At 37.2% G+C, this 23,852-nt stretch overlaps 1 protein-coding gene across 2 annotated transcripts in view; it reads right to left on the bottom strand.

Moving 5' to 3' along the window:
• Positions 1–23,852, bottom strand: part of Ipo11 (importin 11) — a 167,395-nt gene that overhangs the window by 60,654 nt on the left and 82,889 nt on the right. Inside the window, exons 23-28 of one of the 2 annotated variants that reach the window (XM_032898933.1) lie at positions 22,823–22,849; positions 22,554–22,633; positions 22,057–22,137; positions 8,959–9,054; positions 8,037–8,150; positions 1,557–1,678 (exon numbers count right to left, since the gene is read on the bottom strand). In XM_032898933.1, coding sequence (XP_032754824.1) covers positions 1,557–1,678; positions 8,037–8,150; positions 8,959–9,054; positions 22,057–22,137; positions 22,554–22,633; positions 22,823–22,849 — 520 coding nt within the window. The remainder of the gene's footprint in view (positions 1–1,556; positions 1,679–8,036; positions 8,151–8,958; positions 9,055–22,056; positions 22,138–22,553; positions 22,634–22,822; positions 22,850–23,852) is intronic. The other variant, XM_032898934.1, reaches the window with a different exon arrangement.

Raw genomic sequence — 23,852 nt, 5'->3', positions numbered from 1 at the left:
ATGGTTGGAACTGGAAAATATCATCCTGAGTGAGCTAACACAATCACAGAAAGACATACATGGTATGTACTCATTGATAAGTGGCTATTAGCCCAAATGCTCGAATTACCCTAGATGCCTAGAACAAATGAAACTCAAGACGGATGATCAAAAAGTGAATGCATATCGCTCCTGAGAGACACAGCCAGAATATAGCAAATACAGAGGCGTATGCCAGCAGGAAACCACTGAACTGAGAACAGGACCCCCGTTGAAGGAATCAGAGAAAGAACTGGAAGAGCTTGAAGGAGCTCGAGACCCCATATGTACAACAATGCCAACCAAACAGAGCTTCCAGGGACTAAGCCACTACCCAAAGACTATACATGGACTGACCCTGGACTCTGACCTCATAGGTAGCAATGAATATCCTAGTAAGAGCACCAGTGGAAGGGGAAGCCCTGGGTCCTGCTAAGACTGAACCCCCAGTGAACTAGACTGTTGGGGAGAGGGAAGCAAGGGGGAGGGTTGGGAGGGGAACACCCATAAGGAAGGGGAGGGGAGGGGATGTTTGCCCGAAACCGGAAAGGAATAACACTTCGAAATGTATATAAGAAATACTCAAGTTAATAATAATAATAATAAAAAAAAAAAAAGAATCAGCAAAAAAAAAAAAAAAAAAAAGACGTAAGTAAATAAGCCTATACATTATTTTCATTAAAAAATCAGCTGAGGGAACTATTACCCTCTGTGCATAAGTACTATAAGCCTTTTAAAAAGGCAGAGGAATTCAAACTGAACATTCAGAATTTGTAAAGTATTTTAGCTATGAAACTGTTAAAACAGAAAGGAAATTATATTGAACAACTGCAAAAAAATTAGTAGGCTCGTGGCATTAATTTATCATTAGGTGATGAGTCTCTGGAAAAATCCCTAAAATATAAAGATCATCATAGACTGACGTCATCTTCCTCACAGTCTCGTCTGTGGAGACGCCTTTATGTCTTTAACATTCAATCTACAGTTGTGTGTACTGGAGAGGAGGGGTGGGTCCTTGCAGAGTGGCTGCAGGAAGAAAGATGGAAAGAGAGGCACTCGCCGTCTACAGGTGGTGACCTGAGAACTCCCCGTGTGTGTTCGCCCTGAAGCTGTGGCTCAGGAGGCATGCTCCTCAGACACGCACAGACGTCCTCACAGTCACTTGATTATTTGTTCTCTTTTCCTTTAAGCTTTTCTTTCTGTGGCCCAGGCTGCATAGTGAGCCTCCAGAGTGTTGGGATTGTAAGTGCATGTCACAACACCAAGCTCTGTATGCCTTAAAGAAACCAGCTTTGGGCTAAAAGGCTGGCTCAGGGCTTAAGAGAACTGGCTGCTCTTCCAGAGGACCTGGGTTCTCAGCACACACATGGTGGCTCACAGCCATCTTTAACTCCAGTTCCAGAGGATCTAACGCCCTCTTTATGGCTTCCATGGACATTGCACACACATGGTGAATACATACATATTCAGGAAAATCACCTACACACATGAAAATATAGGAAAGGAAAAAGAAAGAAATCAAGATTTCATTTCCATACCTATTGTCAGAAGGCAGAAGAGAAAGTAAAGCCAAAGCTGAAAGTTTCTTTCTCTCGGGCTGTGTGATGTTGTCCATTCGATCAACCCACATTTCAATCACGTTTCCTAAAAGCTGGTCCATCTGGAAGAAAGGAGACAGACATCTCACAATATCTGATATTTTGTTTGAACATGAGTAAGTGTTGTCGATGACTAAAACCTGAGAAATGGTTAAAGTTCAAGCGTACAAACACAAGGTCATGGAATTGGGACAAGCTTTGGTTTGCAGAGAAAGTTAAGAAAAACCAAAAGCTAACTACAATTGATCATGAGAGACAAAGACAAGTATTCAAAACCTTTATGTAGCCAATGGTATTTTGAGTAATATCACTTAATAAATAAATCAAGACCGTCTTCCTGATATACTGAAAAAGTACACATATTTGTATTTAGATGATAATTTCTTTCAAATTGATGATTACTGTTCAATGTTCTGTAATCTGCCAGTCTGATTTGTTATGCCGCCTCTCAGAGGACCAGATTAACTGCAACCCTAACCCTCAGTCAAAGGAAAAGAAACAAATCATTCCCTATAACAGCTATAAAAATCAGTGAAACCGAAGGTGAACTAAATGAACATATTACCAAGCAGGAGAGATGACTGAGTCTGTGCTGACTCGGCGGGCGGGCAAAGGTGCTCACTGATGTCCCAACACAAGGGTAGACACCGCTATGAAAGAAAGGCTTGTAGGTCTGAGTAACATCCACAGAGAGATGGATATCCTTCTCTCTTTCCCTCCCTGGTAAAAATCAAGAAAACTGATCTATTTATGAGGTTTATTTATACATAGGTTTCTACTTTTATTTTAAGGAAATAAATATTTAACGCTAAACCTCTACCTTAAAAATCTGGACATCCCAGTTGCATATGTAGCAGAGGATGGCCTTGCTGGCCACCAATGGAAGGAGAAGCCCTTGGTCCTGCCATAGTTAGACACCCCCCCACCTGCCCACCTCATGTAGGGGAATTGGGAGGGGATGGATGGGGAGGGGAACACCCTCATAGAAGAAGGGGAGAGGGATGGGATGGGAGCTTATGTCCGGAAAACCAGGAAAGGGAATACATTTGAAATGTAAAAGAAATAATATCCAGTAAAAAGAAAAAAAAAATCCAGTAAAAGAAATGTAAATAAATCTAATTTAAAAAAAATCTGCACCTCAAAAAAAGAAAAATCTGGACATCCTGTCTTCTCTCTCTTTCCCCCCTTTGTCTGTTAGCCCCCCCCCTCACCAATAAAACTCTCTCACATGCAAGAAAAAAATCTGGACATATAAAATCCACTGTGCATTCTTATTCTTTTCCACTTTAAGACCACTACATTTTTCCAAGTTGGCAGTTACATCATTTCTAATGCACAGGCAAGCAGTTGCTAGTTGAAATCTATTTATATCTTACACTATGTATTATGCCTGAGATGGCCTATGAACTCAAAGAATATTTAAAATGATCAAAACAGCAATATTCCCAGTTCTAACACTGCAGTCCTCTTCTTAACTCCTTTCCTTACATTAGGACCCCAAAGTTGGGGTGGAATGGAAAATTAAAGTACACATATCTAATACAATATCATGACTTAAGAATTTGAGTCTTGTCCAAAAGATAAATACACTTTTATTTGTCAGTAATTGTGCCACTTAAAAAAAATCAAATAAAAATGACCTTAGCAGCCCCCAGCTCCAAAAGAAAAGAAAAGAAAAAAAAATGACTTTAGATTCCTATGTATTTTTAAAAGATTTTTAAATTATGTGTATATGAGGGCATCTGTGCTGGGTTTGTGCACACATAATAAAGTACTCAGGGAACCCAGAAAAGGGCCCTGGATTCCCATAGTTGGAGTTATAGGCATCTGTGAGCTGTCAGTGTGGGTATGGAAAACTGGACTCAGGTCCTCAACAAGAACAGTCTATACTGGAAACTGCTAAGCCGTCACTCTAGGCCCTGTATGTTATTTCAATAATTACTAGGCTATATTAGGACATACATCACTATGACACTGTTTAAAACCTACTTACTAAGTAAGCAGAACAGGTGATAGCACGCCATCAGGTTTAGAGGTGTTGCAACATTATCACTATCACACTCGATCAAGTCAGGTTAGTTTATACCTGGAGTACAACAATCTAATTTACACCACCATGTCCTCATTGCATATCTAATGTAAAATAAATGGTACAGGTGCTATGTGGAAACTTACTAAAATTAATATATGGTAAGCAAAATTTAAGAAGCAAACCACAGTCATTATAAAGGAACTATGGAGTTCTATAATTGAAATGTAACTAATGATCCAGTACTTGAAAGATCGAGGCAGTGGAACTGCTGTGAATTTGGGGCTAGTCTAGCCTTCAAATGAGTTTGAGGGCAGCCTAGTCTACAGAGCAAGGTACTATCTAGAAAACACACCAAACAATGGGAAGAAAAAAATGTAATTGATAAAAACGAAGGCTGCATTGATATACACAGCTGAAATAAAATTAAATCAGCAAAACCAAATATTTCGATGTAATTTTATTTAAAACACATTTATTATAAAAATATTTAATAAACAGCAACATTTAACAGTAAGCTGGGCAGCAGGAACCTTAGTCAATAAACGACTGGGATAGTCAGTAAGTTTTTCTAGTGAAGGGTCAAGTATCAAGTATTTCAGCTTTGTGGGCCACATAGTCTCAGTGACAGTAACAGCCCAGCATCACCATAAACAACAGGTAACAAATGAAACGCCATTTGTGCTCCTACAAAAAACTGTACTTTTCATGTCAGTATATATTACCACTGTTTTTATTTTTGAACTGACAAAATATAAAACCTCTTCTTATTTGATGGCCTTCACAAAACCCAAGACACAGGCTCAGCCATGATATAGGAGCAGGCCCAGAATTAAGATAAACACTCAGGGGCGGAGGGCACAAAGTTTTAGGAAGTATTCAAGCCTGGTACCTCACTTGCCTTCATGATAAACACATTGCTCCCAAAACTGCTGAACACAGAACAAAACCAAAGCTTAGGACACTGGAGCAGATTCCCAGAAAATACAATTTTTACACTAGAATAAAAGTAATAAGGAATCAAAAGAAAAATGAGAGGCTGGGGTGCTCTGGGTGAAGGGTAACAGTCTGCAGCACAGGAGAGAAAAGCGCTTTTTTTGGGGTGGGGGTGAGATCTACAATTGTATTAAGTATATTAGAGTTAAATTTCAAACATTACAGGAATATTTAATTTTAAGCAGTCCAAGGTGTTTAATAGCTATATCAGAAAAAGTGTTAACTCTTGCATTAAAAAACAAATGAACAAACAACAACAACAAAAAACTACAAGAGTCATATATGAATCAAGTTGATCTAAAACTTGATTGTATTTTGTTCATCTTGCATTCAATTCATTCACTTACTGTATTCATTTTTCAAAGGTAAGATATTATTATGGAATGGGTATTTTTAGCTGATAACCAAACTAAAATATTCAAGACAAATACAGAAAAGATTTCTGAATTAATAATAAAATGGAGAATAAAGTGCCTCCATCATCAGGAAATTGTAGTGCCCGTACCAATGCTGAGGTCATTATGGACGGTTAATGAAGACTGGCAGAGAACTTGCAGTAAGTATTTGGATGAAATAATAACAAATACCCAAAAAGCATATGTGTAGAATTTATAAAAAGAACAAATTGGATTCCTCTATGTATTGGAAATAGAACAGCAATTCCAGAGACACAAACATTTTATACAGATTCAACAAGATGATAATAGCAGGTAATAAGTAAGATAAAATAAGCAATGTGATCAAAAGTCCACACACATCAGTTCAAGAGTCAGAATTGCATGCAATCCTTATGCTATTAGTAGGTTATCCAGAATCTCTTAATATAAAGTGCTTTCAAGAAACTGCACAAAAACAAACAAAAAAAACAAAAAACAAAACAAACAAACAAACAAACAAACAAAAAAACCCCACAGTGAAAGCCTAGGACCATGGAGTCCTAAAAGGAATAGAAGAGATTAAAGAGTAAAGGACTAGATTATAGTAAACTGTTTTTTGTAAGGAAATACCCATTATGAGTTAAAACTCAAATCTAACTCGAAAAGAAATATCTTGAAGAGGTTCAATAACACACAATCTGGATCCCAGAACAACACAGAAGTAGCTAGACATAATAGCCTAAACATGGAAATCCCAAATTATTCCTTTTATATTCTACTCCGACTTCTGGTACAAACAAATGACCTGTCAACAGGACAGATAAGGTCAAGGCTAAATTTCCTGTTCCTCTGTAAAGCAGGGCCAAAGACAGTTCCAGCATTGCCACTGTTGATAAAATGCAGTGAGGGAACCTAATATCCAGGCAGACAGGAGCTTACACATCAAGAGATGTCAACACTAGACTGAAACACACACACACACACACACACACACACACACACACACACACACACACACACACACAGAGTTAAAACTCAAACAATAAAATACAGAGCTGAAGAGGTGGTTCAGTAGGCAAGTGCACAGGCCATCCTGCTTTTTCAGAGGCCATGAGTTTGATTCCCAGCACCCACAATCAGGCAACAGGCAACTACCTGGTACTCCAGCTCTATGGAACTCTGACGCCTCTGGCCTCATGGCCACCACACTTAAGTGAACACATCCACACATAGACACACACACACACACACACACACACACACACACACACACACACACACACACAAAATTAAAAACAAAAAACTTTAAAATTAAAATTTAAAAAAAGTACAAAATTAGGAAACAAAGCAAGGAAAATTAAGGTTAGAAGAAGCTAAAGATAAAGAATAGTAGATTGTTTCCATAATAAAACTTAAAATCTCAAGTTTAAAAAGTATTTGCTTTCAAAGTTACAAAATGTGAATGGGATAAGTGTTACTGGTTGATTTGACTATATGAGAACTAAAACTAGGTTATTTTAAGTGTCCAATATGAACTGTAATTTTAATATTTATAATATTTTAAAGCTTTTTTTAAAAGCTCATAATTCTCTCTGTTTACAGTTAAGTCACTTAATATCTTACTAAAATACAGTTGAATTTAACCAGATCCAATGTTGATACAGAACTACAGGTATTGTATTTTTCTAATTAAAAGCGGTTTGGTTAATGCAGTTGATAGCTTTTCTGTTCCCATAGTATGTTGGTTGTATTTCTAGCACAATGCTTATATAATTAAAGCATTTAAGTACTTTTCCCCTTAAAAGAGACTATGAGCTTTCTAGTCACCTCTACCCAGTGCCTAGCAAGGACTCTACTGTGGGAAGAGGGAGAGCAGAGGACTGAACCCCTGGGACATTAGACTGACACAGAGCAGTGTGCTGCACTCCAACTCAGCCATACAATCACAGAGGGACTTTCACCAACTCTCTAATATTTCTCATTTATGAGCTAGGACTACAAATGTTATCACTGAGTCCTTGTGGATTTAAAAATACTATTTCCAAAAACACATCAAATTTATGCTGAAAAGTATACTGCCAGAATCACTAAAAGATTTTACTGAATTAAACTGAAAAACTTTTAAGTAGTCCCTATCCTGGTTAAAAACAATAGACTAATGAAAACATTTCTTCTAGCAATTCACCGAAACAAAGGCTAGGATTTCAAATTTGTGGTTTAATTCTCCATGGCAAACTTTCCACTTATTTACCCTGGGTCTCCTAAAATAGACTTATTCCATCATAGGTAACAGATTGCATCATTGCCTCCCTCCAGTCTAAATACATGGATTGAAAACTTCAAAGTCTTGCAGAATATTACATATGCTATTTAGTCACACAACTGATTTTTAAATACATTTATGCTGTTTCAAAAGTTACCTTCCATTATAATGAGAACAGAAACTTCCTCATCCATGATTTTAAATTAAATTCATTACAGGGAGGAAATATGATAGTTCATGAATAAATGCAAAGTTTTCCTGTTTGAGATTATGAAGTAGTAAAGAAAAACCATGGACATAATAAGTTAAAATTCTATGCTATAGCTAAGTAAAAATTAATTACTAATATTGGATGAGAACAAACTACTAGACTTTACCTGCTATTTACAGGACCATTGTTCTTACTTTTTTTAAAAAAAGATTTATTTATTGTATATATGTGAGTACAGTATCACTCTCTTCAGACACACCAGAAAAGGGCATTGGATCCCATTACAAATGGTTGTGAACTGCTGGGAATTAACTCAGGACCTCTGGAAGAGCAATCAGTTCTCTTAACTGCTGAGCCATCTCTCCAGTCTCACTGTTCTTTTGTCTACCCCAGGCAACAGGTAAAATCCATATTGTTAAAAGACTTACAATGTAAAGAGCTCAATGCTTCAAAAGAACTGATGCAAAAATTCTCTATTTCATCCACTATCTCCAATATATACATGGTCACAGACTTCTTAACTTTTAAGCATGCAGACTCTTACCTCCTGATTAAACTCATGTCCCATCTCATTGAGAAGTGAAGAAAAGAAACTGGCATTCTGTAGTAAGACTCGACCCATAACAGCAAGATAGATGGACATCACTACTGGATACCTCTGCACAATTAAAATACAGGGCGTGTAAATTTGTGTTAAGGTACAAAGGTATTTTTGTAAAGGTATTTTTTAAAAAAGAAAAAAAAATCAACGATATGGTATCAACAGTTTAAAAATAACATTTTCCTTCAGGGACATAAAACAACATTTTTCTTTGTGTTGCTCTGTGTAGTATAATCTGTCAATATTGCTTGAATTCTTACAAAGTTTCTAAATAACTATATGTGTGTTATATCTCTATATCACTACTAGTTATCGTTACACAAATTAGGGCTGAAATTAGGGACCAGAGAGATAGCTCACGGGGTAAAGTGTCTGCTGTAGAAGCAGGGTTTGTTCATAAGCCAGTCTAGACAATTGGAAAAATCCAGGTTGTGTGGGAGGACGGATGCACAGGGATAGGTAGGGGGAGGGATGGGGGAGGGAAAGAAGCAGGGGGAGGGAGAAGGAGAGGGAGAAAGAGAGAGAGACACTGATCCTACCTCAAAAAATAAAGTGGAGAGTAATTAGGAAAAGGCACAACATAGCCTCTGGCCTCCACGTGCACACAAAAACACATATGCACCAATACCCACCCTACGCACAAACAGACACAAAAAAAATCTATAGTTTTTATATGAGGAAATATATAGCGAATCATGTTATTATCCTCAAAATTTACCCAACTAAATATGATCCAAATCATAAAGCTTTCATTTCACAATCATCAATGACAAAAAGATGTAGTTTTTCTAATGCAAAAAGAGTAATTAAAGGTAGGAGCTGGAGTCCTTTACTGCATAGGACTAGACGCTCAAGACCATCTTACCTCGCCTTCAATAACACCTCTGAAAACATAGGGCAGAATTCGTTGAAACATCTGTGGGCCTAATACTGGATTCACTTTAAGGGTATTTTCCACAACCTAAATCCCAGAAAGACACATGGTAATATTCAACCGTGCAATTCATTGTTTCACACAAAACACAGACTAGTAAACAAAGCAATAAATTAAGTAACAGACAAAACTAGAAAGCATATGTAAATTCATGAGATATGCAATACTCTGGCACTAGACAAACTTTCACAAGATAATGTATTTTAAAAAAACCCATAATCCGACATAAAGTATGTACTACTTAGGCACAGCTATATACTTGCCATCACATTTAATCATTTTATGATAACATAGATACACGCAGTTTATGACGTTCTGGCCCTTGCGATATAAACAGAATCCTTACAGTAACCAACAAACAGAAGCAGCAAAGGGCATGTCAAACGTTCCTCTGTGGTAATCTTGAATTCTATTATGTTTTGCTTTGATTAGATTGTTTTTATTTTCTACAATTTAAGACAGGGTCTTGCTATATAGTCCAGGCTGCCGGCCTCTGTCTCCTGAGTGTTAGAACTGCAGGTGTATTTATTTCATCACACCTAACAAAAGCACTGCTTTTATTACTGGAAAAACTGACCACAAAACCAATACTGTAAAGAATGAATCTACAGTTATGTTTATCAATAAATTATTAGGAGAGGGAATGTTTCATATATATTTCACCTTAGTGACTGGTCAGACCAGACAATACTGAACCCTGGGGGGCTAAGAAACACCCAGAGTAACTTCATATACCACTCGCCATTTCTGCCCCCTTAAAAGCAGAGGAAAGAGCTAGAATCATACACTTTCAGGAAGGAGAAAAGAGAAGCTAAAAACAAGGTGAGAGACAATAAAGACTGAAAAGGAAGATGACAAGAATGCTGGAGAAAAGTTCATTGAACACCTAAGTGGCTGAAACACTCGAGTCTTAATAACTGGACCACTGGCCTTCACCCCAAAAGAAGAGCAGTGAATGTTGTGTAGAAAATAAGAATGAGTCTAGACCAAAGGGGACTCCTCAGTGATAAGAATAAATAAAAAAGCCATGCTCAGGGAAACCACTGCCAAACTTCAGAAAATATAAAGTAAGGAGGGTCACAACTTTGGAGAAGGGCTTGGAGGAAAAAGCCAATGGGACTCTGGAAGACAGATTTTCAAGGACATTAGCAGAATAGTTGTGTCTGAATATAAGCTCAAGTATCTGTCACAGTTTATTGTCTAAATGATAAAAGAAAAGGATCCTGACTAATCTCCAAGAATTCAAAAGCTTAGGTTATATAAAAATCAATAATCGCAGCTAATTGTCCATCTCACTTTGAGCATGAGAACAAAAATCATAAACACTAAATACCAATCTAGCAAGAAAAATGAGAATACTTCAGCTGGATGGAGGTGAAAAGTAGTCCTCCTAAATATTTCCCATAACTCATGAGGACAGTTCAATGGTATTGTTTACAGATATGAAATACACAAAATAGTTAGCTACAAGCAACACCAGTGCTTATCCCTAAATAAGAAGAAATATCTGGCAAAGTTGTGGCTAATTAAGGCTTTGTAAAGAAGCCTTGTCTATCTAGGTGACTAAATTATATTCTTTAATATTCATATTTAAGTTAACTCAAGGAATCCACAGGAAACTATCTTTGTTTTGGAGAATTAACAGAATAAGAAGTCTCATAGTCTTCTGTATAAGAAGAAACAATTATTCGTGTATTGTTTAGAAGACTAGACTCTTCCATATAAAGCATTCACATATTTTAAATATATTCAACACCATCATTTGTACATTGCCCTCATAGGCAGACTATAGTGAACATACAAAAAAAAAAAATCAAAAATACTTCATGGCTAAGTCTTTGAAATTAAGGTAAAAAACCATAGGTAGAAAAATAACTGTCTTATATTTTGTAGAGGGCTAGACATGCTGGTGCACAGCCTTAATCTGAGCACTCAGAATGCAGAACTCCAGGAGTTCAAGTTCAGCCTGCTCTACATAACCAGCTCCACTCTGACTAGGGCTTTGTAGTGAGATCCATTTGTAACAACCAAACAACAAATATTATATACAAAAATGTCATTATTTGACTTTAAAACGGGGTATGGATTACAGTTACAAAAATTATCAAGAGAACTGGTAACATACAGAAAGAGTTGACTAGAAGACCCAAGATACACAATTCTTACATTTTTCCTAGTGCCATGTTTAAATAGAACTGTGGTACCAAGAATAATTATGATATGTGTTTAGACATGTTAAATTTGAGATACACATGCGGGAAATCACAGGGAACAATTGTGTATTTCTCTTATATTTCTCGTATACACAATAATAACTTTAATTCTATTACACAGGTCTACATATACAGATAGTCACAAATTTCTGAATTTTAAAATGATAATGCCAGAATTACTAAAATCAGCAACATTATAAAATTTCAATTTGACTGCTTTCTTTTCATTCTTATGTTATGGTCCACTGTAATTACTATATACTATGTAACTTGAAGTATTCTTAGGTGACTACAACAATATCACAATAAATACATATATTTTCGCTAAAGAAAAGTTTTCTTAAATTTTTTAGCTCTTAATATTTGATTTAATGTTTTTGTTGTGTTCTCCTGGTGTTGGCTTAGCCCTTTTACTACTTTAAATCATGTCAAACATCTCTGCCAGTCTAAACTCTAGCTTCCAAATTTTCTTCCATTTCCTGCTTGATAACTACTTTTATTAACTAGATATTCTGCTTCATTTCCATTTTTCTTTTACTCTTTAAACAGATGAATAGTGTAAACAATGCTATAGCCTTATCCTCTCAAAAATCACTGTAAAGGTATGGAGGTTTTCTTCATTTGAGACTGACATACTTTTTCAGTCATGGTTGGATATGCCTCCATTTATCGTCATTTTTTCCCTTTTCTTATTGGATATGTTAATTATTTACATTTCAAATGTTGTCCAACATTCTTTCCAATCTATCCCATCCCCCACCCCCTACTTCTATGAGGGTTGTCCCCCACCTCCCCACCCACTTCCACCTCCCCACCCTGGAGTAACAGAGAAGATACCTGTCCCAGACGCCACAGAGTAAGTACAGGTGCACACACAAGCACACACAAGCATGCCCTGGAATTCCCCTGCACTGGGGCATGAAGACTTCACAGGACAAAGGGCCTCTCCTCCCATTGACACCAGACAAGGCCATCCTCTGCTACATATGCAGCTGGAGCCACGGGGACCTCCACTGTGTACTCTTTGGTTGGTAGTTTAGTCCCTGGGAGCTCTGGGCGGGGAGGGTCGGTCTGGTTGGTTGGTATTATTGTTCTTCCTATAGGAACTCCTATACATACTTCAGTCCTTTCTCTAACTCCACCATAGGAGATCCCATGCTCAGTCGAATGCTTGGCTGTAAGCTTCACCTCTGTATTTGTCAGGATCTGGCAGAGCCTATCAGGAAACAGCTATATCAGGCTCCTGTCAGCAAGCACTTCTTGGTATCAGCAATAGTGTCTGGGTTGGGTGGATCCCAAGGTGAGACAGTGTCTGGATGGCCTTTCCTTCAGTCTCTGCTCCACACTTTATCCCCATATGTCCTTTAGACAAGAGCAATTCTGGGTTAAATTTGGAAATGAGGAGGTGGGCCTATTCCCCAACCAGGGGCCTTTTGCCCCTTTGTTGGGCATTTTAGCTAATCTCATCCGGGATTGGGTCCTGAAAGACTATTGCTTTCCTGGCATCTGAGAATTGCTGGTGGCTACCCCCAGTTTCCAATCCCCCATTGCTACACACCTCTGTTCAAATGCCTGACCTTCTGTATATCATCCCTCTCCTCCCATATCTTATCCTGCCCATCTTTTATCCAAACCCCTCCTCTTTCCCTCCCAAGTCCCTCCTACCCTCTACCCATGAGTATTTTATTCCCCCTTCTAAGAAAGACAGAAGCACCCACATTTTTGGTCTTCCTTCTTCTTGAGCTTCATGTAGTCTGTGAATTGTGTCTTGGGTATTCCGAACATTTGGGCTAATATCCATTTATCAGTGAGGACATATCGTGCATACTCTTCTGTGAATGGGTTACCTCACTCAGGATATTTTCTAATTCCATCAATTTGCATAAGAATTTCATGAAGTCGTTTTTAATAGCTGAGTGGTACTCCATTGTGGAAATGTACATTTTCTGTATCCATTCCTATGTTGAGGGACATCTGGGTTTTTCCCGGTGTTTGGATATTATAACTAAGGCTGCTATGAACAGAGTGGAGCATGTGTCCTTGTTATATGTTGGAGCATCTTTTGGGTATATGCCCAGGAGTGGAATAGCTGGGTCGAATTTTCTGAGGAACTGCAAGCCAACAGTGGAGGAATGTTCCTTTCCCCACATACTCACCAGCATCTGTTGTCCCTGAGTTTTTTGATCATAGGGATTCTGACTGGTGTGAAGTGAAATTTCAGGGTTGTTTTGATTTGCATGTCCCTGATGACTAAGGATGTAGAACATTTCTTTAGGTGTTTCTTAGCTATTTGATATTCCTCAGTTGAGAATTCTTTGTTTAGCTCTATACCCAATTTTTAATAGGGTTACTTGGTTCTCTGGAGTCTATCAATATATGATTGTTAAAGATCTTTTCCCAATTTCTTGGTTGCTGTTTTGTCCTATTGACAGTGTCCTTTGCCTTCTAGAAGCCTTGCAATTTTAGGAGGTCCCATATGTCGATTCTTAATCTTAGATCCTGGACTATTGGTGTTCTGTTTAGACATTTCCCCCTGTGTCTATGTGTTCCAGGCTCTTCTGCACTCTCTCTTCCATTGGTTTCAGTGTATCTGTTTTTAGGTGGATGTCCTTGATCCACTTGGACTTGAGCTTTGTACAAGAAGATAACAATGGATCAATTTGCATTCCTCAACATGCTAACCTCCAGTTGAACCAGCACCATTTGTTGAAAATGTTCTTTTTTCCACTGCATGGTTTTACCTCCTATGTCAAAGATCATGTGACTGTAGGTATGAGGGTTGATTTCTGAGTCTTCAAAACTATTCCATTGGTCTACCTGTCTCTCTGTACCAATACCATGCAGTTTTTATACCAACTGATCTGTAATACAGATTGAGGTGAGGGATGGTGATTCCCGCAGAAGTTTTTTTGTTTGTTTTTTTTTTTTTGTTTAAAAAGATTTATTTATTTATTTTATGCATGTAAGTACACTGTAGCTGTCTTCAGACACACCAGAAGAGGGCATCAGCTCTCATTACAGACGGTTGTGAACCACCATGTGGTTGCTGGAATTTGAACTCAGTACCTCTGGAAGAGCAGTCAGTGCTCTTAACCACTAAGTCATCTCTCCAGCCCCCGCAGAAGTTCTTTATTATTGAGAATTGTTTTCACTATCCTAAATTTTTTGTTATTCCAAATGAATCTGCAATTTAGTCTTTCTAACACTATGAAAAATTGAGTTGGAATTTTGATACAGATTGCATTGAATCTGTACATTGCTTTTGGCAACATGCCCATTTTTACTATATTAATTCTGCCAATCCATGAGCACAGGGAATCTTTCCATCTTCTGAGATCTTCAATTTCTTTCTTCAGAGACTTGAAGTTCTTGTCATGCAATTCTTTCACTTGCTTGGCAAGAGCCATGCTAAGGTATTTTATATTATTTGTGGCTATTGTGAAGGGTGTCGTTTCCCTAATTTTTCTCAACCTGTTTATCCTTTGAGTAGAGGAAGCCTACTGATTTATTTGAGTTAAACTTAAATCAAGCCACTTTGTTGAAGTTATCAGGTTTAGGAATTCTCTGGTGAAATTTTTGGGGTCACTTAAGTATACTATCATATCATCTGCAAATAGTGATATTTTGACATTCCTTTCCTGTTGTATCCCTTTGACCTCTTTTTGTTGTCTGATTGCCCGGGCTAAGACTTGAATAGGTAGAGAGAGAGTGGACAGCGTTGTTTAGTCCCTCATTTTAGTGGGAAAGCTTCAAGTTTCTCTACATTTAGTTTAATGTTGGCTACTGGCTTGCTGTATATTGCCTGTCAAATGCTTTCTCAGCAATTAATGAGATGATTACACAGTTTTTTTTTCCTTTAAGTTTGTTTACATAGTGGATTATGTTGATGGATTTCCATATATTAAACCACCCCTGCATCCCTGATATGAAGCTTACTTGATCATGAAGGATGATCATTTTGATGTGTTCTTGGATTCGGATTGCTAACATTTTACTGAGTATTTTGGCATCGATATTCATAAGAGCAATTGGTCTGAAGTTCTCTTTCTACGTTGGGTCTTTGTGTGGTTTAGGTGTAAGTGTAATTGTGGCTTCATAGAAGGAATTGGGTAGTGTTCTTTGTTTCTATTTTGTGGACTAGGTTGAAGAATATTTTATTAGGTATTCTTTGAAGGTCTGATAGAATTTTGCACTAAACCCAGTGGTCTTGGTCTTTTACTGGTTGGGAGAGTTTTAACGACTGCTTCTATTTCTTTGGGAGTTATGGGACTGTTTAGATGGTTTATCTGATCCTGATTTAACTTTGGTACCTGGTATCTGTCTAGAAAATTATCAATTTCATCCAGATTTTCCAGTTTTGTTGAATATAAGCTTTTGTAGTAGGATCTGATGGTATTTTTAATTTCCTCAGATTCTGTTGTTATGTCTCCCTTTTCATTTCCCATTTTGCTAATTTGGATAGTCTCTGTGACCTCTGATTAGTTTGGCTAAGGGTTTATCATCTTGTTGATTTTCTCAAAGAACCAGTTCCTGGTTTTGTTGATTCTTTGTATAGTTTTTTGTTTCTACTTATTGATTTCCACTCTGAGTTTGATTATTTCCTGCCACCTACTCCTCTTTGGTATATCTGCCCTTTTTGTTGTTGTTGTTGTTGTTCTGGAGCTTTTAGGTGTGCTGTCAAGCTGCTGACATATGCTCTCTCCAGTTTCTTCTTGGAAGCACTCAGAGCTATGAGTTTTCCTCTTAGCACTGCTTTCATTGTGTCCCATAAGTTTGGATATGTTGTGCCTTCGTTTTCATTAAATTCTAAAAAGTCTTTAATTTCTTTATTTCTTCCCTGATCAAGCTATCATTGAGTAGAGCGTTGTTCATCTTCCATGTGTATGTGGGCTTTCTATTGTTTTTGTTGTTATTGAAGACCAGCCTTAGTCTGTGGTGATCTGATAGGATGCATGGGATTATTAAAATCTATTTGTACCTGTTGAGGCCCATTTTGTGACCAATTATATGGTCAATTTTGGAGAACGTACTGTAACGTGTTGATAAGAAGGTATATTCTTTTGTTTTAGGATGAAATGATCTACAGATATATCTTAAATCCATTTGGTTCATAACTTCTGTTACTTTCACTCTATCTCTATTTAGTTTCTGTTTCCAGGTTCTGTCCATTGATGAGAGTGGGGTGTTGTGAGGTCCAAGGTGTGCTTTGAGCTTTCGTAAGATTTCTTTCACGAATGTAGGTGCCCTAAATTTGGAACACAGCTATTCAGGACTGTACATTCATCTTGAAAGATTTTTCCTTTGAAGTGTCCTTCCTTTTCTTTTCTGATGACTTTTGGTTGAAAGTCGATTTTATTCAATATTAGGATGGCTACTCCAGCTTGTTTCTTGGGACCATTTGCTTCAAAGTTGTTTTCCAGCCTTTTACTCTGAGGTAGTGTCTGTCTTTGTCTCTGGGGTGGGTTTCCTGTATGCAGCAAAATGCTGGGTCCTCTTTAAGTATCCAGTCTCTGTCTATGTCTTTTTATTGGGGAATTGAGTCTACTGATGTTAAGGGATATTAAGGAATAGTGATTGTTGTTTCCTATTATTTTTGTTGTTAGAGGTGGAATTATGTTTGTGTGTCTCTCTTCTTTGGGTTTGTTGCAAGGAGATTACTTTCTTGCTTTTTCTAGGGTATAGTTTCCCTCCTTGTGTTGGAGTTTTCCATCTATTATCCTTTATAGGGCTGGATTTGTGAAAAGATATTGTGTAAATATGGTATTGTAATGGAATACCTGGTTTCTCCATCTGTGGTAATTGAGAGTTTTGCTGGGTATAGTAGCCTGGGCTGGTATTTGTGTTCCCTTCGGTCTCTATGACATCTGACCAGGATCTTCTGGCTTTCATAGTCTCTGGTGAGATGTCTGGTGTAATTCTGATAGGTCTGCTTTTGTATGTTACTTGACCTTTTTTCCCTTACTGCTTTGAATACTGTCTTTGTTTTGTGCAGTTGGTGTTTTGATTATTATGTGATGGGAGGAATTTCTTTTCTGATCTAATATATTTAGAGCTCTGTAGGCTTCTTGTACGTTCATGTGAATTCTTTCTTTACATTAGGGAAGTTTTCTTTTATAATTTTGTTGAAGATATTTATTGGCCCTTTAAGTTGGGAATCTTTGCTCTCTTCTATACCTACTATCCTTAGATTTGACCTTTTCATTGTGTCCTGGATTTCCTGGATGTTTTGGACTAAGAACATTTTGCATTTTGCATTTTCTTTGATGACTGTGTAAATGTTTTCTTTGGTATCTTTTGCCCCTGAGATTCTCTCTTCTATCTCTTGTATTCTGTTGGTGATGCTTGTGTCTATGACTCCTGATCTCTTTCCTAGATTTTCTATCTCCAGTGTTGTCTCCCTTTGTGATTTCTTTATTGTTTCTATTTCCATTTTTAGATTTTTGGATGTTTTTGTTCAATTCCTTCACCTGTTTGATGTGTTTTCCTATAATTCTTTAAGGGGTTTTTGTGTTTCCTCTTTAAGGGCTTCTACTTATTTACCTGTGTTCTCCTATATTTCTATAAGGGAGTTATTTATGTCTTTCTTAAGCTCCTCTATCATCATAATGAGATGTGATTTTTAAATCCGAATCTTGTTTTTCTGGTGTGTTATGGTGTCTGGGACTTGGTTTGGTGGGATAACTGGGTTCTGATGCTGCCAAGTAGCCTTGGTTTCTGTTGCTTAGGTTCCTCTGATTGCCTCTCACCACCTGTTTATTTCTGGTGTTTGTGGTCTTGCTGTCTCTCATGGGTACTTGTTGTTCCTCTTAGCCTTTGATATTAGGTGTGTCAGCACTCCTGGAGATTTGGGTGTGGAGAGCTGTCTCACTGCATTTGTTCGAGGGCTCTGATGGAAACTAAAAGAATCCTGTACCTGGCTGGCCCATGGTTTCTGTGCCCTGTGGCTCCTGGAAGGTCCTTCTTCAGTCAGTTACTGGAACAAAAGTAGTGGCCTCATCTGACAACTTAGGAGTGACAATATTCCTGGAAGAGCAGCTCCAGGGCACAGATGGAGACTGGAAGGCCTTCGGGGTTTTTTGTTTTGTTTTGTTTTGTTTTTGTTTTATTTTTTTAAAGTCAGCAGTGTTCCAATTCAAATAGAACTTGCTGCACTGTAGTTCTCAATCTACTACTTTTCACGATATACCTAGAAGAGATTTCTTCTAAACCAAAAATGTAACTTCTTCCTAAGACAACATTCTTGATTTGGCCCTACACTGAATGAAAAAATTACTGACTGTAAATCTTAATAGCAGAATGTCTATGCTTACTTACATCATGACTCCAATACTAGCTTTCTGACCTTGAACAATTCATTTACCTCTGTTATTTAATTTTTTCATCTAAAAAAATGAAAAAATAACAGTACTATGATCTTGTTTACATAAAGATAAAGTACTTTCTATGTGGCTAGAAATATGTAGGATATAATAAATGACGTGTTATTTGTTATTATAGAATTAGACAAAAATAGTTAATTCATTGTTAGCCTTATCATAATGAAGGAAAGGAGGTTAGTTTAATAATGCATATGAATCCAAACTCAAAATGATACATGTATACAAATGCATCTGAAATTAATGCTAACAATTTAAATTTAATTATTTTTTATAATATTACTATGCCACTGTAAATAACCTGTGTTGAATCAAAGAGTTGACTCTAGTTCTGCTCTAAAACACTGACTCCTAAAACAGCCATGCTGGTCCAATTGGTCTCTTGGTCCAATTTTCTTTTTTTTGAAAAGATTTATTTATTTATTATATATAAGTCCACTGTAGCTGTTTTCAGACACACCAGAAGAGGGCATCGAATCTCATTACAGATGGTTATGAGCCACCATGGGGTTACTGGGATTTGAACTCAGGACTTCTGGAAGAGCAAACAGTGCTCTTAACCATTGAGCCATCTCTCCAACCCATCCAATTTTCTTAAAAGTATAATTTTATGCTTCAAAGAAGGGTGACTATAAAATGAGACAACCTTGTAATTAAATTAAAATAGTAACTTTAATATTAGCACACTAGGCAGTGTTTTAATGGTTTTATACATACACGCACACACACACTAATCCATTCCTTGCCCTAGAAATAAATTTGGCAGAACTAGTCTTGTTTAACACACAGAAAATGAGAAGGCAATAACTGGCTCACATCACATTAGCTACGAGGTAATGAGCCCAGTATTCTGATGTAGCCTCCAGGCATGCTACCCTCTGGCCTTGTTACCTTCCCTCTATTTTGTAAGAGTTCAATCAAAAGCAAGCAATAAAAAGCACTATTTTCTTAGAACCTCCTAAAATCTTCCTTACTGAAGTTTCACAATGCCCACACCAAAGAACTCCTCAGTCAGCTTTCAACAGCTACTTCACTACTAATATTGCAAAGAAAAAGCTTGACCAAAAGCAAACAAACAATCAAACAACTTTCAATCCGAGCTTGAAGCTTGGTCTAAAAAGTGTTTAGATATACGAGAGCAGCTTTTTTCTCAATCACTTAGCATATGCTAAATATAATTAACACTGTTTTGACTTCTCCTGCTATATAACAAGGTACAGGGCTTGGTGGGGTAAGTGTTTTTAGCCACAGTTCAATGCTGATACTGGATACTCTAAATCTTTAACATAAAAACCATTAATACCATGCTATTAAAATCTGAAACAACATAGCACATACTAATTTTGAATTTTGGATAAGGGAGAATACAGACTAACAGAAGAGTCTAGTAGAGGAAAGATTCTAAAATAGATAGTATTAGGATAACATGAAAATTTTCTCTAAGAGTGATAATTTACAGACAATATCAATAATGAATACTTGAGATAACAAACTAAATGGTCCACAGACTAAAGCATTTACTCAACTATTTCCAGAAAAAAATTCTAACTCCTGACCCACAGGGTTAATATATTAACAAATAATATCAAATACACCCAACTTATAAGTCAAACCAACCATGCACACACTTACATAAATATCTAGAATTTATATGTGTGTGTCCTCCCAAGAACAGACAATACACTCAAAGTGATAACTGGTTATTATTCCTACTAAATCTATAGCATCTATGTATAGGTTAATAGGAAGTAAACATTTTATAGTGAAATCCACCAAGAAGATCTAAGATAATGCCACAGTTTTCTTAACAAAAATGTCATTGTCACAATAGAAAGACTTTGCCAGGCATAGTGGTGCATGCCTTTAATCCCAGCACTTGGGAGAGAGACGTAGGTGGATTTTTGTGTGTTTGAAGCCAGTTTGGTCAACATGGTGGGTTCTAGCTACATAGTGAGACCCAGTCTTCTTAGAAAAACACCACAAAACTTTTTTAAATTTTAAAAAGACTTTGTCTAGCCAGAATTTAATTCTTTTGACATAGAACACAACTAAGAAATTAGACATTTAACAGCTATAACTTTCAAATTCCATATGTAAAATATCGATACATATGTGTGTGTATATATATACACATATATATATATTATGATATAGTTTAATATAGCTATACATTTATGTTTACAGGTGAGCTATTAATTTCATATTATAGTATTTCTTTCATAGAAGTTTATATAAAAATAATACATACAATTTACAGGCTATTGGTTCTTAACTATACATGAGTCTAACAAATTCAGCACTCTAACTTTAATAGCTTACTAAAATTAAAACTGCCAGTGAAATTGTTGTCCCAAATGCAGACTAACAAACTGAAAGGCTGTCTGTCCTCAATAGAAGAGCTGTGACTATTGCTGCTTATCACACAGAAGCAAATGTCTGAGTCCCTGTCTGGGAGGCAGGCTGCCATGGTGAGGATGTAGCTCATGACCTTGCTTCCCGTATGTTAAGATACAGGTTTAACCTACACATGGACTGACCCATGGCTCCAGCTGCACATGCAGCAGAGGATGGCCTTCTTGAGCACCAATGGAAGGAGAAGCCCTTTGCTCCTGCCAAGGCTGGACCACCACCCCCCACCCAGTGTAGGGGAATGTTGGGGATGGGGGGGCAGTAAGGGAGGACGGAAGGGGAGGGGAACACCCTTATACAAGAAGGGAAGGGGTAGGGGATGGGGGGTTATGGACAGGAAACCAGGAAAGGAAATAACATTTGAAATGTAAATAAAAAATATATCCAATAAAATTTAAAATAAATAAATAAAATAAACAACAAAAAAGATACAGGTTGAATACCTAGAACACTATCAAAACAACAAGTGAAAATCTATGCTACACCAAATGTTGCTAGGTTTAGGACAAATTGGTAAAAAGCTTTTAATTCATTTCTAGCCAATGAAGTTTTAGGATAGACAGTATTCCCATTAGCTACAATTATATTAGAAGGGAGCTGGAGAGATGGCTCAGTGGTTAAGGGCACAGGCTGTTCTTCCAGAGGATCCAACACCCATATGACAGCTCACAATTGGCTGTAATTCCTGTTCAAGAAGATCCAACTCCCTCACACAGACATATATGTAGTCAAATTAACAATGCACATAAAATAAAATTTTATAAATATAAAAACTATACTTATTTATAAAATTATAAAATAAATAAATTATAAAAATAAGACAAAACAAAAAATTAGAAATCTTAAACTCCATTTTAACAAGACCTCCACGTGACTTGTACACACATTCTAATTTGATGCCTTTGGTACAGACAAAGTGAGCCAAACTGAACACTCTCTAGAATTATATCAGTCTCTCTCCTTTCCAACATCCATACTGAGGACTCCAACCTTACCAAAAACACATGACAATCAATTTAAAATGACAATACCTTGAGCACTTGAACTTGACCTTCTGTAGTAATCTCTGGTAGCAGCTCATAAAAGGACTGGCACAAACCTGCTGCATATGTCTGAAATCCAATCAAAGGTCAATATGTGTAAGCACACAGCTACATTCTTGAAAAGGCAAGAAACTTAATTTGGAAGGCTTCACACTCTATTTGAGAATTGATATTAATGGTCTAAACAAACAATTTCACATAAGAGCCCTCTAAGGAAGAATGAAGAAGACAGATTATGAGTTTACTGATACCCTGATTGCTGAATATACATCTACATATACAGTGCATTTCCTGTATGCAGTATCAGTGGAAATGCATGTTGATCTCACCCTCCCTGCAGTGAGAAATACTTACAAGGAAATAAAATTTCAAGCCACTAATGTAACAGACAAAATCTGAACTTTGAAAAGGTACTTCCTGATAACAAACAAAACCCAAAACAATAATATATAATTATTAACAATACAAAAGGTATTCTGACATACCTGTAAAAATTCCGTTGATGATAAAAAGATATAGCCATTGATGATCTTAAAGCAGGTTCTGAGATTCTCTGAGCTTAATTCTGCCAAAATAGCAATTATTTTTTAAAAGCGCAAATTAACTGGCTGTTCAAAATAAAAGTGAAGTGATGACTCATTTTACTTAAAACTGAGTTGCTATAGCAACATGAGGCACTCATTGGCTTTTAACCATGATTACTAGTGTGACACTGACGGTTTATGGTTCCTGAAGCAGCACGCATGCAGCTTACCGTTTGCAAGGCAGCTGGATGGAAGCTCTAGGATAGAAGATCAGACAGGATTGACAAGGTTTTATCATCAGACAAAAACAAAAATAGAAATCTCTACAAACACGTGAAAAAGAAAAACTAAGTTACAGCAAGGGTGGTGACACACAATTATAGTTCCAGCACTCAAGAAGTTGAGGCAGGAAGATTGTGAGTTCTATGCCAGCCTGGGTGGAAAAAAAAAAAAAAAAATAAAAGCAACTTATATGCTTTCTTTATAAATTTTCATGACTATAATCTATAGTCAGTATTCATAAGCTAGAAGGTATCTGAAAACTGGCAAAAACCCTTTAACAGTACTCTCTGTTCCCCTTTTACTAATAAAAACAACTGAGAAAGGCATTTCTCCCCACTGGTCCATTCAGAACAAAGCTAAGAAACCATATTGGCCTCAGACTTTTCATTTCAAACCAAAATTTTAGTTGGGTCCTATGGTTTCCTGGTATATAAAGAAAAGTATGTAGAGACCAAGCATATTCAATTCTTAGTGGGGAAGATGGCAGAGTGGGGTCACTGTATGAAGCCAACCATGACAGCGTTTAACCCCGCTCATGAGAAGGTTTAGATAATAGGTCTGGCTGACTTCTCACTCGGCCAGACTGGCACTACATAAAATCCCAAGCTAGGTAGAGTAGAACTCAACAAGGCCTTGGCCAGAGGACAGAAGGACATGCCAAGCACATTTCCTTCCCTCCCTAAAACACTAAAAGACAAGCTTTCTAGGGAGGGAGCAGAGGCACTGCCTTTGGGGATGGTTGCGTGTCATGCGGGAATAGCAAGGGCTGGTTGGTGAAAACAGACTTTTGGTTACTACTTGAGAATTCTTCTGAGTGAAAAATTAAAAAAGAAAAGCCCTCCAGAAAAGAAAGTGGGGAGGAGGAGGGAGGGGATAGAGAGAGGAAGGGGTCTCGAGGGTGATTAATGGCACTAACCATCATTCACGTCATCTACTCACTGAAAGTCTCTACTGTAATCAATCACAGTTGTGTCAGCT

This window comes from Rattus rattus, chromosome 3 (assembly GCF_011064425.1).
Source record: "Rattus rattus isolate New Zealand chromosome 3, Rrattus_CSIRO_v1, whole genome shotgun sequence".
Taxonomy (NCBI): Eukaryota; Metazoa; Chordata; class Mammalia; order Rodentia; family Muridae; genus Rattus; species Rattus rattus.
Note: the sequence above shows the minus strand (reverse complement) of the source record. Positions and strands in the feature narration are given on the sequence as shown.